The 19514-nt window shown below is 40.3% G+C and overlaps 1 protein-coding gene across 1 annotated transcript; it reads left to right on the forward strand.

Annotated features, from left to right (window-relative positions):
* The first annotated feature begins 1820 nt into the window (after positions 1-1820).
* fgf5 (fibroblast growth factor 5) lies at positions 1821-10904 on the forward strand. Its single transcript, XM_043701938.2, has 3 exons — positions 1821-2277; positions 3448-3551; positions 10554-10904. The coding sequence occupies exons 1-3, from the start codon at positions 2004-2006 to the stop codon at positions 10902-10904; spliced, it is 729 nt and encodes a 242-aa protein (XP_043557873.1). The 5' UTR covers positions 1821-2003.
* Positions 10905-19514: the final 8610 nt, after the last annotated feature.

Here is a 19514-nt window from a genome sequence, read left to right on the forward strand (position 1 = left end):
AGATAAATAGGGACACTTACTTCATAAGAGACCTTATATAACTCCCTAAATCATTTTCTCGAATCCACCACGCGTGTGAATTTTCAAAATGCTTCGGGAACCCATGTCAATACATTTACTTTTTCCAAGTCGTTTCATTATGTTTGCTCTTGAAATATTAATTAGGACCGACTTTTAACTGAGAGTTTTTAAAACATGATCAGGCGAACAGCATACAAGGTGACGCTGAAAGAAAACGAACCGCAATCTGCAAATCTTGCTTTCTCGGGTTACTTGACGGTGAATGCAACATTTCATGTCATTAATCTTTTTTTAGTTCAAATGTTAAACCGCGTCCGATGTAAGCAAAATCCTCAAGTTACAGTTCTGAAGGGCGGTCATATTTATTAAAATTGATGGGTCCAAACATTTACTATCAGGTCAAAACCATTCAATAAAACAGAACGATAGGCAGAGGGAAACTTATCAGTCGGTGCTTTTGCGAAGTATGTTTTCCTTTCCGTGTATATGGGAAGATTCCTGCACCAGATTCGATGGGCATCGCAAAGGACAGTAAATTACTGAACTTCGGCAAATGTGGTTCGAAAGTATTTTAAAAATTAGTTTTTTTTTTAAATGATCACTTGGATATGTAGCGTACCCTCCTTATACTCACAATGTTATACGCACACATACTGTATCTAACTTGCCTTCCCACACGAGAATTCGTACACCCTAACACACCGACTTGTTTTCTCTTGTAGTACAACTGCAGGTATTCCACTTTTTTTGTGCAAATGTCCTCATACGCCCCCCCGCCCAACCCCCCACACACCTACAGTACAAATTTCTGGACCTACAATACAATGCGATACATTGCCGAGTCCCAGACTCAATTTTAGTTTTCTGCCTGCCTTTAAAATGTTATTTTCAAAACCTACTTTAATACTTGCGCACTGAAGGCTGTGGATGTTTCATGTTAACTGATTTGAATGAATCTCGTCCATTGGTCGTCAGTACATATGAAACGCTTCAGAGTTTTTTTTTCGGTCCCAAGCCTTGTTGGCCGGTTGAGAAGGCTTGCACTGTCAGTCTGTAGCGTACTATGCTGGTGTTGTTAGCCTACGCCGTGTTAATATTCCAAATGTCATTGATGTTTCCCCACCACACTCAAACCTGGCTGAAACCTCACCTCCGTCCAGATCTGTTATAGTAAACTTCCGACTGAATGCAAGCATGCTACTTTACATCGTCACGAATAGACTATTAAATGAGCCCCAGATCATTGAAGCTGACAGTTCACTTGTCTCCCAAGCGCTAAAGGTCGAATTTGAATTTATGTGCATCTTCTTGACGAGTTTTGCTACATTTAAACTCTTTGCCGCTGCTCATAATTCCCGTCTTAGTTGCCTGTCGTGTGGATAACTTGGCGGCATTGATCTGTCGAGTAAAGTTGCCTTTTTATTTTCCTACTGCACTCTGTGACCATTTATGCGTCTATTTCAAATCTCTAGAGAGGCGCAAGGTCATTAGAGATCATTTTGGTTCTTGGTTAAGAACCATTAGTTTACGGCAGCCTCGAGTTTCGACATGAAATGACTCATTCGTTGTCCCAGTGGGATCCATTTCTATTTGTTATGAATTATTTGTTCACTTCCCCCACTATTAAAATTAGCTTTGTCGTGCGTGAAGTCTGCGCAGATGGCGTCGTAAGCATTTTGTGCGCGTGTGTGTGTTTGGTTAACAGCACTCTTTCCTAACCAATTCTCCTTCCTTTTCATATATTGGAATCAACCATGCCCATTCTTCTGGCGACTGCAGGATGAGAGCTTGTCGTTCAAATCACAGGCATGCATCTCGCAATGAGATCATTTGTGTTATAAATATCACCGTGCCAGCAGTAGCCTTTGCATGGATATGCCTGGTGGAGACACCACACGCCGTGGTTGGTGCAAGGAGCAAAGGATCAGCAAAATGCGGGCATTGTCCTAGCAGGGAGCACCCCGGAGAGATCCGCTGGAAGAATGCGCTTCCACTACCTCGTCCTCCTCTTTCTGAATCACACTGTCCGCTTCTCTCCAGGGTACAGTGAGCAGGTACCGTCCGCAGAACTACTTCGAGGTACAACAAATGAGAACTCCACTGTCTTGCAGAACCGTAAATCGCTGAGGAACATGTACCAATGGAATAGACCTGGGCCCCGCACTGGAAGACTTTATTGCAGAGTTGGAATTGGTTTTCATTTGCAGATCCAGCCTGATGGCAAAGTCAGTGGCTCGCATGAAGCCAACCTATTCAGTGAGTATTTATTCGAAATAGGTTCATGTGACAGTGATAGTCTCAATAGCAAAAACATAAATTACACGAAATTGCCTCTGACAGCATTTTTATGAAGGCATTGCTCCTGTACTTGTCTGCAGCGTATCTAATGATAACTTCGAGCTACCATTCAGCCAACCTTCACATTTGCCTGATTGCTTTGATTACGAGCGTCTTGGTTTGACTAGCAAAAAACCGAGCTGTTTAAGTTGTTACAATAGGAAACCATCTATGTCAAGAAATACAGTTTATTCTAACAAAAGTAATGGCGAGTTGGATCATGTGCGTCTGCGCATAGGGATTTTCCATATATTGGCTTTGCAGTCGATGTCCGAGATATTGACATTGGTCGAATGTTTTATTTTAGATATTTGAAAGACAATTAAAACACAAAACAGTTATTGACCGAATCTATAACGTTCTGCAGTGCGATATCAGTATATCATCCTCGTGGGCCTAATTCCACATAACTGGAAATGGTGTTGTTTGCAAAGTTATTTTTTTGCTGCAAAGATCGATTTTGCGATGAGTCTTTCCGGGGTCAGGTTGTCTGGCGTGTGTATCGTGCGGTCATGTTAAACTACGAAGCATGTCGCTAACAGGTGCAGGCTGGAGGGAACTGAGTGCTTGAAGTTATTGGGTTAGTGAATGGCGTGGTTATTATCTCCTAACATGTCACGTCAATACATGGATTGACAGTTATATTCATTATCGGAAATAAATAAAAAAATGTTTTCTTAAGTTTGGAAACGACCACGAATCAGAAATCTTAGACCATCATTACTGATATGGAAGTTACCTATGGGTGATGCCAGTAGTTTTATTTTATATGTTTACTATATACAAATAATCTTCGGTTGAAGACAATATGTGTCAGATTCTCCAATCTGTAATTCTAGTCCGTCACTAATATGGGGACATGCTCTGTAACAAAACAATCAGAACAAATGCCCAAGGCATTTCAGAATTAGCAAATTATTAGCATATTTTACAACTTCAAATATTTACAGGCCGACTAACTTCCTGGGACCTCCCATTATTAAAGGGAATTGTTTTATAAAGAGCTCTCTGAAGCTAGTAATCGCAGTGTGTGCGAGCATAATTTTAAAATCTGACAGCAAGAATTTTATTGTGAAATCTCACTTGCAGGTATTTTGGAAATATTCGCCGTGTCTCAGGGGATAGTGGGAATTCGAGGAATTTTTAGCAACCGATTTCTAGCAATGAATAAAAAGGGGAAACTTCACGCAACCGTGAGTATTATCTGAGGTCAGTGGTACTATTCAGAAACAACAATGTACTGCGCAGAAGAAAACAAAGTTAATGTGAATGCAAATTCATAACAAAGTCTGCTGCTGCGTCCCGCCATTCATTCAAATGGATAGGTCAAAATAAATTTCACCTTTTCGAAGATGGGTTTGACTCACTAGGCGTGGTCAACGCGGCCTCTATTTGGAGGCATTATTCATAAAGTTCAACGCAGCCGTCATAAATCAAGCATGAAGCATCCGATGTAAGACTTACAGTCGGTACTTTTTTTTCCCTGAAGCGGAATATCAAATCACTTGCTATCATGATCTTTCTCTGCAATAAGCAAACATTTGTTAAATACCGTAACGGAGATTTGTCCGAATACTCCTTGACCTTACAGTACACTTAAAGCCTCCAAAGCATGTATTTTTACAGATGTCTTGTGTGCAAGGGAAAACAAGCCTGTCCGTATTTTCTTTTTAGTTTGGTACTAACAAGTGAAATGTACAGCAATTGTGAAATAAACTCACCATCCCACTGTCTTTCAAAACGTGTCGTGAAGATTGTTCAAACCCTGTTCCTTCTGCAAAGCTATAAAAAAATCACTAAAATAAAACATATATACGTATATTTATAAAGAAAACATCAAGTGCCCGGATTCAGTGGTTGCTCTAAAGTTGATGATATATTAATATTGTATTAATAATCTGTAATATTAGTTTCAGATATTTTACCATTACTAAATGCCGTGTTCAGTGTGAAAACCAGCGGATGTTCCAGGCCGACTAGACTTTTCACTTAAATAATAGCCGAACTTTGCTTTTACATCGCCATGGATCTCCTCGGAGAAATATCAACTAAATAATAATCCAATGTGCTTAAAATTGGTGGTGCTGGTGGGGTGCGTGGTGCTTGGATAAAACTAACACAACCAACAAAATGGAATGACTGAATATCATGCAGAATTCTAAATATACAAATTGGCATTTGGCATAACCTCTGCTTCTACTAAAATTAATGCAATTGATACAAAATGGCATGTGGGTGCGTGCTCGTCACGGCTGGGTGAATTTCTGTGATTGCTTAATAAGTTTAAAAAGTGCCGAGAGAATCCTGTCGCCTGTCAGTAAATGTGGCGCGTTGATAGAATTCAATCTGTCCCTACTTGTTTCTGAGATGAGATGAAAGTCAATTGTATGAATAATTCTGCAATCCTGCCAAATCAACTCGTATATGAGTTTGTAACACTGCTCCAGTCTTTTTCTCTTATCTTGACTAGTCGTCTGACATCAGTCTCTTTTTTTTCTCCCCAAAATACAGATGGCAACATAATTAAATCAGGGACTGAGTTTGAAGAATATTGTATTCCAGCATTTTATACGGACTAGCAATTATCAACCGCTGCACAGAGGAGATTGTTCTTTAATTCCTCAGGAGGATTTGGCATATTTTGAAATATTGCATTTTTAAAGTTCAGGTTAATCACTAATTTGAGTGCACTGAGTGTGGAAATCAGACATGCCACACACCAATGATTTCATACAGAGTTTAAGGGAATACCTCTCTCATTTTGACCCACAACGGTGAAAACACATTATTTGCCGAATTTAATCTAAATTCCAAAAACATAATTGGCATATTTCTAAAGGCAATGGCATAAATAACAGAATATAGTTTTCACTAATTTGTCTGTCTTGCTGTGTTTTTATAAACAAGAAAGCTTAGAAAGATGCCTGAGACAGGTGCATGGGGAGGTTATATAGATAGAACATTTTGACAACTTTCAGAAATTGTAAGGTGACAGAAGAGACCACCTCGCTGCTACAGAGAAGGCCTTCTATGGTCATTTTCAGATTAACACTGAAAGGCCCAGTTTTACAGCATCTAATCAAACTCACTCCATGCCAAAAATGATTTTTTAAAGAATTACCTCAGCTGAAAACGCCTAAGTGAACTTGTCCCAGCTGTTTCACTGTTGGTTTATGAAGAGCTGTAGGCGCGATTTAGCTACCACATGTCAAGTTATTTTTCTCCCATGGTTTCCTGTTTCAACTTTCTACAACTTAACAATCTACCTTGAATTCAAAGCAACCAAGTGTCCTTGGGTTAATACTGTCACATTTATGAAATTTGCACAACAGGACACAATGCTGTGCTTTCCATACATGATAACCATTGCAAAACACTGGATGTACGGTGAACTAGAATGTGCAATCATATCAAATGGATTTCAAAGCGTGCCTTTAAATAAAAACATTTGGATAGCTTAAGATAGCCATCAACACATGGAAAATAGAGTCATACAGCATGAAAACAGACACTTTGGTTCAACATATCCATTTGACCAAACATCCCCAATTGAACCTAGTTCCACTTGCAGCATTTAGCCCATATCTCGCTAAATCCTTTCTGTTCATATACCCATCTAGATGCCTTCTAAATGTTGTAATTATACCTGCCTCCACCACTTCCTCTGGCAGCTTGTTCTGTACACACACCACCCTCAACATGAAAAAGTTACCCCTCAGGTCCTTTTTAAAACCTTCCCCTCTTAGATTAAACCTATGTCCTCTAGTTCTGGACTCCCCCACTGTAGGAAAAAGATATTGACTATTCACCCTATTTATGCTCCTCCTGATTTTATAAACCTCATTAAAGTCACCCCCTCAGTTTCTGATGCTCCTGGGGAAAATAGCCCCAGCCTATTCAGCCTCTCCCTATAGCTCAAACCCGCCAGTCTCAACAACATGCTTGTCAATCTTTTTCTGCATCCTCTCAAGTTTAACATCCTTTCTATAGAAGGGCAACCAGAATGTACACAGTATTCCAAAAGTGACCTCACAAATCTCTTGTTTGGCGCAACACGGTATCCTAATCTTATACTCAATATTATGACCAATGAAGACAAGCATACCCAACCCTTCTTCCCCACCCTTTCTACCTGTGATCCAATTTTCAAGGAACTATGTACCTACACCACTAGGTCTCTTTGTTCAGCAACATTTCCCTGGGTCCTACCATAACTGTATAAGTTCTGCCCTGGTTTGCCTTACCAAAATGCAATACCTTACATTTATGTAAATTAAATTCCATCTGCTACTCCTCAGCCCAACTGATCAAGTTCCTGTTATAGTCCAAGATAATCTTCTTCATTATCCACTACCCCACCTATTTTGGTGTCATCTGCAAACTTACAAACCATACCAAACCAAACCAAATGACAGAAAGCAGTGGACCCAGCACTGACCCTTGAGGCACACTGTTGGTCACAGGCCTCCAGTCCGAAAACAATCCTCCACTACAACCCTATATCTCCCATCTTCAAGTCAATTTTGAATCCAGTTGGCTAGGTCCCCTGGACCTCATGTCACTTAAGCTTAATGACCAGTCTACCGTGCAGAACCTTTGTCAAACTCTTTGCTGAAGTTCATATAGACAAAGCTTTGCCTTCATCAATCATCTTTGTCACCTCTTCAAAAAACATGATTTCCCAAGTACAAAGCCATTTTGACTCTCTCTAATGAGTACTTGCCCTTCTAAATACATGTAAATCCTGTCCCTCAGAATTCCTTGCAGCAACTTACGCAGCGCTGATGTAAGGCTCACCAGTCTACAGTTCCCTGGCTTTTCCTTACAGCCTTTCTTAAATAATGGCACCACATTAGCCAGCTTCCAGTCTTCTGCCACCTCACCTCTGGCTATCGATGATACAAACAGCAGGGAGCCTAGCAATCTCTTTCCGAGCTTCCCACAAAGTTCTGGGAAACATTTGATCAGGTCACAGGAACTTATCTACTTGTATGTGTCTTAAGTCCTCCAGCACTTCCTCATCTGTAATATGAACTTGAAGTATTCATTATTGGTGCCAGTATATAATCACCAGGGATCTCCTGTTGCATAGTGACAGGGTCCCTTTCTCTGAGCCAAAATGCTTGAATTCAAGTCCCCATCTGCTGCAGAAGTATGTAAATCCATCTTTGAATAAGTTAATTAAAAATATCTAACATCATTAGGCAGTTTTCCATAAGATTTTCTTTGCCGCCACTTTTCATCAACCTCTTCTGAAATGGAGTGTGTTATTGTGTTACTGTGGTCATGTTTCTACCCCTGGACAAGAAGGCACATGTTCTATCTGCTCCAGAGTTGTGTCACAACATGTCTGAATAGGTTAATTAAACAAATGTGTATTGTGCATATATAGGTATATTCTGTGAATTTGATGGTCATGGCATCTCCTGTTAGCATGCTCATATTTTTCTGATAGTTTTCTATCAAGAAATGGTTTCTACTGAAACAAATCTTTCTAAAATAATAGACTAATGGATTGCCAAATTATAAATCTAACATTCTATGCTAGAATCCATTCTTGAATTCATACATTCAGTTTGTTACATTTTCTTTCAGAGATTAACTCTCCAAAATGTTCTGCTAAGGGACTTTTAAATATAGAAACATAGAGTCATAGGATTTTATAGAATGAAAATAGGTCATTTGGCACATCAGGTCAATACTATTCATCAAGTATCTATCTACTCCCCTTTTTCCAGCATTTAGTTCACAATCTTCTAGGCCATTGCACTTCAAGTTATAATCTAAAAATTCTTCAATGTTGTGATGGTTCCCACGTTGAAAACATTTTCAGGCAGTGAATTCCAAATACCCACCACCCTTTGGGCTGAACAGGAATTAATAGTCTATTGATGACCATGAAACCATTGCTGATTGTTGGACAAAACCCATCTGGGTCACTAATGTCCCATAAGGAAGGAAACTGCCATCATCACCTGGTCTGGCCTACATGTGACTCCAGACCCACAGCAATGTGGTTGACTCTTAATTGCCCCCTGGGCAATTATGGATGGGCAATAAATGCTCGCTTAGCCAGAGATGCACATGTTCCATGAGTAAATAAAAAAGGAATTTAATCCGAAAAAGTGTGAGGTGATGTATTTTTCCGAGACTAACATGCATGTACATGTTGAATAGGAGGACACTAGGAAATACAGAATTTCAGAGGAACCTTGGTGTAGTTGTCAGTAGTTCCTTGATGGCAACAAGGCATCTAGTTAAGGTGGTTAAGAAGACATATGGGATACCTGCTTTTATTAGTCAAGACATTGTATACAAGAGCATGGTGGTTATGGTGAGATGGTATAAAATGTTAGTTAAGCCACAGCTGGAGCACTATGTGCAGTTGTAGTTGCCACACTATTAGGAGAATGTGATTGCAGATGAGATTCTTGAAGATATACCCTCGGCTGCAGCATGAGATTCTTGAAGATATACCCTCGGCTGCAGATGAGATTCTTGAAGATATACCCTCGGCTGCAGCATTTCAGCTATAAAGAGAGTTGACTGGTTGGGGTTGTTTTCCTTACAGCAGAAAAATCTGTTGAGGGACCTGATTGAGATGAGCAAAGTAATGAGGAGAGTAGACAGGGACAAAATATTTCCCTTAGTAGAGGGGTTGTTAACCAAGGGGCAGTTTCCAAATAAATACCCTGAGAATGGATTTGAGGATTTTTTTTTCACTCAGGGACAGTGGATATCTGGAACTCTCTGCCAAAAAGGATGGTAGAGCCAGAACCCTGAAGGCATGTAACAAATATTTTGAGGAGCACTTGAAAAGCCATAACATATGGACCAATTGCTGGAAAATGCTTGATAACTTGTGTGGGCACAATGCGCAAAATGGCTTTTTGCTGTGCTAGTAAGACTTTATGACTCTGAAATGTTCTTCCTTAAATCTCCTCAAAACCTCCTGCGCTTTACCATATATCTCGGCCCCTGGATTACTGGAGCCTCCATTAAGGGGAAAAGTTTTTTTCAATCTATATATATGCCTTATAATTTTGTACACCTCAATCAGGTCTCCCCTCAACATTCTCCATACTAAAAAAAAGCCTAACTAATCCCTCTTCATAGTTGAAATGGTCCAGGCCAGGCAGCATCCTGATGAATCTCTTCTGCAGCCCCTCGACTGCTAGCACATCCTTCCCATAGTGTGGTGATCAGAAATGTACGCAGTACTCCAGCTGTTGCTTAACTAATGTCTTATGCAGCTCCGTCATAATCTCCTTGCTCTTCTATTCAATGTCTCAACAAATACAGAGAAGTATATCTTTTAACCACCTTGTCCACCTCTCCTGCTATCTTTAAGGATCTACTGGCATGCCCACCAAGGTCTCTCTGAGCCGCTAGGGTCCTACCATTCATCATGGGCTCCCTTACCTTGTTAGTCTTCCCAACGTGCATCATTTTAAGATTTTCAGATTAAATTTCATTTGCCATTGTTCTGCCCATCCGATCAGTCTGTACTCGAAAGCTGGAGTCTAAATGCGTGTTCAAGTCAATGTGCAGTGAATGAATCACTTGTTTCATTTTGTTGAGCGAGTGCTTGGGTTCCTATTGTAGCATCGCTATATGCTCACTTAGTCTGGTATATCCACATATGGATGTGGCCAGCACGGTGGCTGTGTCCCTACCTCTGGGTCAGGAAACTTGTGTTCAGGTTCCTCCTGCGCCGGCGATGTGTAAGAGTATCCAGAACAGGTTTATTCGAAAAATATAAAGCACAGTCCAGCCAAACGCCTTATAGGTCACTGCATCATAGGCCATTCGTAAAATCCATGGAACATTTTTGAATTCTGAGAACATGAAACAAACTAATGTCCACGAGAAAACCCAAGCACTGAAGCTGCTGGAAATCTGAATTAAAACACAGGAAATGCCGTTGGAAAACTCCAGTACCCTCATCACCTTGTGCGCGTAAAAACTACATTTTATAGCAAACGCACGAAAGAGAAAGGAATAAAATGAGATGCTGGTAGGATTGGAGGAAGACTTGGATGAAGCCTAAACACTGATAAGGGAGGATTTGGGCCAATGGCTTGTTTCTGTCTTTGCTAAGTGATTCTATGTAAGCCTTACCACTATAATTCTAAACGACTGAGTAAAAGGAAATATATATTTTATTTGTTTTCTGATTTTGCTTTCTCTTATAGACCAAGTTTACAAATGAATGCATTTTCAAGGAGAGATATCAAGAAAACAGTTACAACACTTACGCCTCGGCCACTTACAAAAGCGAAAACAATAGCCGAGAGTGGTACGTGGCTTTAAATAAACGCGGGAAAGTGAAAATGGGGAACAGCCCTCGAGTGAAACCTCAACACATTTCGACACATTTCCTTCCACGGTTCAAACAGTCTGAGAAAGAAAAAACGTTCAAAATTACTCGGAAAGTCCCAGATAAAAAAACGCCACCCAAATCTCCAAAACCACCTCCTGCAACAATTATCCGCAGGAAGAGTACAAGTGTTATCAGATATAGGCCCAAATTTCGTTTTGGATAGCAAATTGATTGAACTCGTCTTATTTGGTTCGGGGGACAGTGACTTTGTTGGAAAGCAACTGTGGTGTACCGGGGATGCACAGGGAGGCAAGAGTGACTCCTTCCGCCAAAGGGAGACACCAGCCATCGCCCTCACTCCTAACCCCTGCGCGCCGTACCGGCAGTGTGGACCAGGAGAGGTATGACAGTGTTGTAAGGATGCTGTATCAGCATTAGGAATGCGAATCTGTACGGGTATAACACAAAAAACAGACTGTTTGTTAGCAGAACATAAAAATCGTTCATTTGCATTGGAAAATTTATGTTAGGCTCTGAGGGAAAGATGCGATTATTGAACATAAAATCACGTTTGGTAAAGGAAGCAAATAACATTTTGCCCCAGTAGAAATGTTGAATATGGTTTCAAAAACGTTGAATCCTTCTTTATTTTCATAGCCCTTTTCCAGAGATTAAAAAGAAAACATTTTTTTCTAAGCACAAACAGGGAAATATGTTCATTTGTTTTCTCTCGGTAACATAGTGAGACCTCACCACTACGCGATAATGTCGGTTTATTTCTGCTTGGAAAGCGCATGCAACAATTTGTTTTTTGGAGTGGTCATACTTTGGTGGTGCACGACCTTTGAACCCACCTTTCTTTGACGGAACAGCTGGAAGGATGGATTACAGGCCGTCGATCAAACTATCACTTCGGAGTTCAGATGTTTAAAATATCCCTGCCATCATCCTAGCATTCCACTTCTTAACGACCCGCAGGGAAGGGACTGCATTGCAGGGAAGGAAACACACACACATACTTCTGGGAGCCAACTTCTGTCTATAGGTGTATCAAGTGGCAGATAGCAGCGTCATGGCCCATTATCGCACACTGTCATCAGAAACGCTCTATTAGCAAAACTCTCTCCTGGGACTCAAGTCGGGAAGGTAACGATTCCAGTGATGGCCACTGCGTTAAAACAAACAAACGGATTGTGTACAAGGACAAGTTGGTTTGAGAGTTTACACGCTTGAGTTGCGCCAGGGTATCTGCACTTGCAGATAACAAGCACTGAGATAACGTTTATCAATTATGTGTACATTCTTAATTAAAAACAAACTTTTGAAGCAATATTCTGCAATATATTATTCATATTCTACACACGTATTCCTATCGTTTGTTTACATTCATTACATTTGATTGTCGGTGGGACCGTCTATTTACAAAGGTTGTCTCGTTTCCCATTAGTATGTCAACGTACCTTGCGTATTTTTTCATAGCTTTTTTGGTCTTCTGCGCTTCGCAATACAAAACATGAGTAACAATGCCGCGGAAAATGTTTAATGAAGGTTTTTTTAAAAACACAAATCTTTCAGTCATGTTTTATTTTCATTAAATGAAGTCAATCTTATTGAGTATCTTTTTCTGATTTGTGTGCAGTGTGCATTGGATTCTCAATGGTTCAGTAATAGGTTGCACACCTATCACAATGCCTGAAAACAAACAAGCAGCAAAGTGCACAGTAGCATTCCAACTTGCACTGAATGGGAGCACTATCCATGCGAGCTGTTCCCCTGCAGACTTGCATGTTTCACAATCGCGGCTTCACTTGATTTTAAAACATTTATTGATTGCTAAGAAAAAACACTGGCAGTCTGGCTGTCCCGCTGTTCAAGTGCAAGTTATGTGAGTGACTGGTTAATGAGTTTATACATCGTGATGAGCAATACAATTAATGATATTTAAGAAAACCTTCCACACAAGGATGGCTACTGACCAGTAAACTTGTATGGAACAATCATTACGTGTTATTAATTTTCAAGAAAAAAATTAGCCAGTCTAATGGGAAATAAAGCTTGCCCAGCGATATGACATGAAATAGATATTCCTATTCAACTTCTTCAGAGACCACCTCTGAAGCAGGTTGGACTTGAACCCAGCCCTCCTGGCTGAAAGGTGGGGGAGCTACACCGTACTACAAGAGATCCTACATGACCGGCTGTATACAGATTCTGGAAATGTGATTCGCTTAATTGGTACTAATTTAGGAATTAGATTATGCTGCTGAGGATTTAATGACAGTAAGATAAATAAAATGTTTTAACATCTTGTAGATTATTAAATATAGTTAGGTGTCAAGTTACTTATTTCAACTTAGTTTTAATTCAGTCAAGAGCCAATTAATCTGACTTTAAAAGCTTGACACATGAAATGAATTTATGCAAAACAGTTCTACATTGTAGGGAGGTCATCCTGAGAGGGAGTGTTAGGAGAGAATGGAAATGGTTAGATAATCATTCCCATTAATCAGGACTGAAACCTGTCCTGTTATTTAGGGATCACCATTGCCTTTAAACTCACAAGTTATAGGTAATTTATTGTTCCCTGATTACATTTTGTCAAAGAAATTAGCTATTTGTGACCTGGAACTAGCTTCTATATGCTGGAGAAATTATCCTGCCTTTCCTAAGAGATATTGCTGTATGTCATAGGTTCTGTCTGCTGCAGTTCATAGGGACTCATAAAATAAAAGCTGTTTGTTGAATAAAGAATATTACGGATCCTACCATATGTTGCTGATATGCAAATCATTGGCACAATGCAGCTCATAAACACTCCGTTTGTAGATAGGGCTGCAATCCCCAAGACCCAATCCACACGCCATCAGAGCATGGGATTGATTAATTTATATGTTCTGATGCTTTTTTTAATCACATTCAAAAGAAGTTTCAGAAATAAAAGCAATTTCAGTTCAATTACCATAAAACTATAAAATCTGCAGTTTTCAAAAAGATTTGACAGCCTCATTATAGATTATAAAAGATAGGAATATATGCAAATTGCTGTCACTGCAGTTTTTAAAAGTTTTTCTTTGTGCAGTTCTGTATAAAACAGGTTAATAGAGATGTACGGATGCTATTTTAAGACGTTCATCTGGTAATGCTAAATTGCCATATAATTGTACATTACACTTTGACTTTTCAAATTTATTGTTTTGAACTTTGGACAGAGGATCTACTTTTTCAGTTACTTGTCCACCTTGAACAGCTGAATGTTTGATGTGAGCACATTATATTTGTAGCTGCAAGCATGGTTTCGAGAGGAAACCTGATGTAGGGCTTTTGCCTGAAACGTCGATTCTCCTGATCCTCAGATGCTGCCTGACCCGCTGCACTTTTCCAGCACCACACTCTTGACTCTAATCTCCAGCATCTGCAGTCATCACTTTCGCCTAGCTGTAATGAGTACTGGAGCTTGATTTATAGTTGACATTGGGAAGAGAGGTAACCCAGACTGCTGCAGTTAATTGCACTTAAACGTTTTGCAAACATTACATCTCAACATATCACTGAGTTTAATATATCAGTTGTCTGTATCAAATAGCTTAATGCATTTTTATTTTATAGGAGTCACTGAGCCAATATGGCACAGAAGGAGGACGTTCACCCCGTCCAGCTATATTGTTTTTCTATATGTTTTTGATCAATTGCCCATTAAATTTTCTTTTGAAACCATCATGTCTACATCCATTGCTGTCATAGATGTTGAGCTCCAAGCTATTACCACTTGTTGAGTAAAATTCTGCCTCATATCCTTACTGCACATCTGGCCCAAAATTATATTTATGTGCCTTAATTGGCAGAGGAACAAAAAGCAGAACCACAGGGGCTTCCTGCCATTGTTTTAATTGGGCTGGAAACATGAAGATAACAGATTCCCCACTGGCAATTCCTGCTCCCAATTGAATGTCTTACTCCATAAAACCTGCATCAAAGGCAGATTATTTCATCCTAATGCGGGTTTAGAATGATTTTGTGCCATTGTATCAAGGCCTCCCTACTTTTATACTCCATCTCCTTTGTTAACTCCATTTGCCTTCCTAATGACTCGCTGTAACTACTTACTAGCTCTTTGTGATTCATGTATGAGAGCACTAAGATCCCATTACACCTCAACATTGTGCAGTCTCTCTCCACTTATTCTTCTTGCCAGTTTGCACAACTACACGTCTTCTCCCATTATACTCCAAACTTGGAGTCAAATGTTTACCCACTCAGTAAACATACCTACATCTCTTTGCAGAATCCTCGGATGCTGCCTGACTGGCTGTGCTTTTCCAGCACCACACTCTTCAACTGTGATCTCCAGCATCTGCAGTCCTCACTTTCTTCCTGCAATGTAACTGGTGCCATCATCCATATAATTAATTAAGGTTTTAAATTGTTGAGGGTCCAACAAATCATCAAATTGTTGATGACCCCTGTTGCACAGCATTAGTTACAGTCTACCAATCTGAAAATGACCAACCCAGACCAACACCAGCACCTCAATATCAAATATGAAAATAATCAATTTGTCCTGGCTTTCTATTTCCTGTTAGTAAGCCACTCTCTACTCATTATGAGATTTCACATCCAAGACCATGAGCTGTAATCTTCTATTGTCATCTTTCATGTAAGAACATGTCCAGTGGATTCTGGAAACCTAAATACAATTCATCTACTGAATCCCCCCCTTATCCACTCTATTTGTAAAATCCTCTAGGAACTCAAATAAAGTTGTTCAACATGATCTTCATAATGCATTCTACCATTTTCTAAATTACAGATGCTTGGCTAACTGACCTTTAATTTCTTGCTTTCAGCATCTCTCCTTTCTTGGATAGAAGTATTACATTTACAGTTTTTAAATCCTCGAGGGTGTTTTCAGAAACAGGGAAGCTATTCACTCTTCACTACCTCTGCAAGAACTTCTTTTAAGACCTTAGCATGCAGACCATCAGGTCCACAGTACATGTCAGTCTTTAGTCTCTGGAATATAATATCAAAAAATGTCGAGCAATTGCCAGAAAGAAAAGAGGAGCTTAATATGATTTGAACAGAGAAAGACTGCATAGATGTTTAGTAGTTAACAGGGTAGGCAAGTAGAATGCTGGCCTTTATTTGAACAGAAATTGACTATAAAAGTATGCAAGTTTTGCGACAACTATGCAAGGCACTAGCAAACCATTGTTGGAATACTGTGAACAGTTTTGGGCCCGTTATCTAAATAAATATACATTGGGATTGATGCAGTCCAGACAAGGTTCACAAGCTTGATTTTAGACATGGTGGGATTGTATTATGAAGAAAGAGTAGATTGAGCTTGTATTCATTGGAATTTAGAAGAATGAGAGAAAATCTTATTGAATGATATAAAAGTCTTACAGGACTTGACAGGGTAGATGCAGATAGGTTGTTTCCCCTTGAGAGTCTAGAACCAGAGGGTAGAATCTCAGAATAACTGGTTTGATTTATTTATTTATTGTCACATGTATCAAAGTACAATGAAAAGCTTTGCTTATGGGCAGTTCTGGCAGGTCATTGTAAGCAAGGATGTACAGATCAAAAAGACGTAGAGGCAGACAGGTTACATTGCACAGGGTGTGTGCTAGGTGAGATCAATGTTAGCAATATCAGCAATATTTGAAGCTCATGATTCCGTTCATCAGTCTAATAATGGCAGGGAAGAAGCTGTTCCTGAATCTGCTGGTGCTTCTGTTCAGGCTTCTGTGTCTTCTGCTTTACGGAAGAGGTTATAGGAGATCATTACCGGGGTGGGATGGATCTTTGTTGATGTTGGCAGACTTTCCACAGCAACAAGCCATGTAAATGCAGTCCATGGATGGAAGGGATGGCTTCCGTGATGGTCTGGGCTGTGCATACCACCTTCTGTAGTTTCTTACGGTCCTGGGCAGAGCAGTTGCCATACCAAGCTGTTATGCACTTGAACAGTATGCTTTCCATAGAAGTTGGTGAGAGTCCTTATAGACATGCCAAATTTCCTGAGCTGCCTGAGGAGAAGAGGCATTGTTATGCCTTCTTGACCATCGCATCTATATTGGAAGTCCAGGACAGGTTGTTGATTACTGTCACTCTGAGGAACTTGACAGTTTCCACCCTCTCAACCTCAGTACCATTGGTGTAGTTTGGGGCGTATCCTCCTCCTTTCTTCTGAAGTCAGTTCTTTCATTTTGCTGACATTGAGAGAGTGGGTGTTCTTATTGCACCACGTCACCAAGCCCTCGATCTTCCTTCTGTATTTTGACTTGTAGTGGTGTTGTCAGCAAACTTGGAGATGACATTCATTTGGAATTTGGCAATACAGTAATTGGTATACAGGGAGTACAGTTGGGGGCTGAGGATGCATCCTTGGGGAGCTCCAGTGTTAAGGTGTTATTGTGTAGAAGGTGAGGTTTCCTACCAACACTGACTGTGACCTGTGGGTCAGAAAGCTGAGAATGCAGTTGTAGAGGGTGGAGCTGAGACCAAGGCCGCAGAATTTTGAGATCAGTCTGGAGGAGATAATGGTGTTATAGGCGGAGCTATAGTCAATGAGCAGGAGTCTGCTATAGGTGTCCTTGTTATCCAGATGTTCCAGGGCAGAGTGCAGGGCTAGGGACATGGCATCCACTGTGGACCTATTATGTTGGTAGGCAAACTGCAAGGGATCGAGAAAGGCTGGGAGACTATGGTTGATGTAGATCATAACCAGCCTCTTGAAGCACTTCATGATTTTTGAGGTCAGAGCCACTGGGCAGTAGTCATTAAGGCACATTGCTTGTGCTTCCGTAGGTATGGGGATGATGGTGGTCTTCTTGAAGCAGGTGAGGGTTTCAGCTTGTAGGAGGGAGACATTAAAGATGTTGGTGAATACCTTTGCCAGTTGGTCCACACAGGATCAGCTGGCATCACCATCCGGGCCCATTGCTTTCCTTGAGTTGACTCCTAGGTCTGATATCTGCAGCGGTGATGAGGGAATAGGTGTGACCGAGATTGTGGGGGCAGGCGTCACCGCACTGTTGGCATTCTACTCAAACTGAGCACAGCAAGCATTCAGCACATCAGGGAGGGATATGTCTTTGTCTGTTATCTTGATCTGCTTCATTTTGTATCCCTTAATGTTGTTTAGGCCTTGCCATAAGCAGCAGGAGTCTGTTTGGTCCGGTACTGCCTCTTGGCATCCCTGATGGCTTTGCAGAGGTCATATCTGGACTTATTATATTGGTCTTGGTCATCTGTCTTGAATGTTTCCCATTCGGTTTTCAGTAAAGAGTGGATTTTCTGGTTCATCCAAGGTTTACAGTTGGGGGACATTCAGATTGACTTCTTTGGTACACAGGTCTCCACGCATTTGCTAATGAAGTCCATGACAGTGGTGGACGGCGTACTTGAACATGGTCTAGTCCACCAATTCCAAGCAGTACCAGAGAAGGTCTTCCAGAGTCTCTGAACAGCATTGTACTTGCTTTTGTGAAGAGTCCTTCTATTTCAGCTTCTGCTTGTAAGCTGGGAGGAGGAACACAGCACTGTGATCTGATGTTCTGAAGTGTCAGTGGGGGATGGAGTGGTATACATCTTTGATTGTTGTTTGGCAGTGGTCCAGAATGTTTGGTCCTCTGTTGGGCACGATATGTGTTGGTGGTACATTGGCAGCACTCTCTTGAAGTTGTCTTGGTTGAAGTCGTGGACTACAATGAATAGGTTGTTGGGGAATTTCATCTCTCAAATGTCTGTGGCAGTGTCAATAACGTCTAGGGCATTCTTCACATCTGCATGGGTTGGTATATAGACTATTGTCAGGATGGCAGAGGTGAACTCCCACAGTAGGTCATGGGATGACTTTTACTGTAAGGTATTCTGGGTTCAGAGAGCAATGGCTTGCCAGGGTCACTATGTCCAAGCAACAGCAAACGTTGATCAGGAAGCATACCCCACCGCCATTCGCCTTATCTGAGGATGCCGTGAATGTTGCAACATTTAAGATAGAAATGAAGAGGAATTTCTTCTCTCAGATAGTTGTGAATCTGCGGAAGTTTTTACCATAGAGGGCTGTTGAGGTTGGGTCATTAAGTACATTCCAGGCAAAGATTGACACATTTTTAATTATTAAGGGAATCAAGGGTTTTGAGGAACAGACAGCAAAAGTCGATTTGTGGATTATTGGTTCAGCAACGATCCCATTGAATGGCAGACAAATTTGATTGGCTGATGGTCTACTTCTGCTTCTATGTCTTATGGTCTTGTTAGTCTCCATAATTTTTCTACAGTGGTCATGCTTCTTTTAAGTTTCTCCTTTCCTTTTGCCTTTCGATTTATTACAATTCTTATGGTGCACTTTTTGTCTTTTACTGCAAAGAGAAATACAAAATACTTGTCTAGTGTACATGTCATTTTCTTGCATTCATTGGTAATTTTCCAGTCACACCCTCTGAAGGACTAAGACTTACTTTAGCTCATCTGTTTTATACACATTTAGAGGTTTTATTTCAGTGTTTGTATTTTACTTGTCTTGCCAGTTTATTCTCATATTCCAATTTCTTACTGTTTATTTTTTATTTTAGTCATCATTCACTGGTTTCTAAAAATCTTTCCAATCTTCTAGGATACTACTAATATTTGCAACATTGTACATTTTCATTTTAAATTTATATCACTGATAACAGATGTTGCATACTTTTTATAATGTTCTTCTTTCTTAGTGGTTTTCTCCTTAGTGCAAACTTATTTTCCCACCCCATTTTAGCCAACTCTGTCTTCATACTCTTGTAATCACCTGAATTTAATTTTAAGACATTAGTTTTAGAATCATATT

Source organism: Chiloscyllium plagiosum, unplaced genomic scaffold (genome assembly GCF_037043375.1).
Source record: "Chiloscyllium plagiosum isolate Xiang-an unplaced genomic scaffold, Cpla_swu_hap1 HiC_scaffold_1, whole genome shotgun sequence".
Lineage (NCBI taxonomy): Eukaryota > Metazoa > Chordata > Chondrichthyes > Orectolobiformes > Hemiscylliidae > Chiloscyllium > Chiloscyllium plagiosum.

Excerpts from the sequence above, each read along its gene's own strand:
- fgf5 (XM_043701938.2), top strand. The coding sequence starts at position 2,004 with ATGCGCTTCCACTACCTCGTCCTCCTCTTTCTGAATCACACTGTCCGC. Across the intron at positions 2,278-3,447 it reads GCATGAAGCCAACCTATTCA|GTATTTTGGAAATATTCGCC; the intron begins GTGAGTATTTAT and ends TCTCACTTGCAG. Across the intron at positions 3,552-10,553 it reads AGGGGAAACTTCACGCAACC|ACCAAGTTTACAAATGAATG; the intron begins GTGAGTATTATC and ends TTTCTCTTATAG.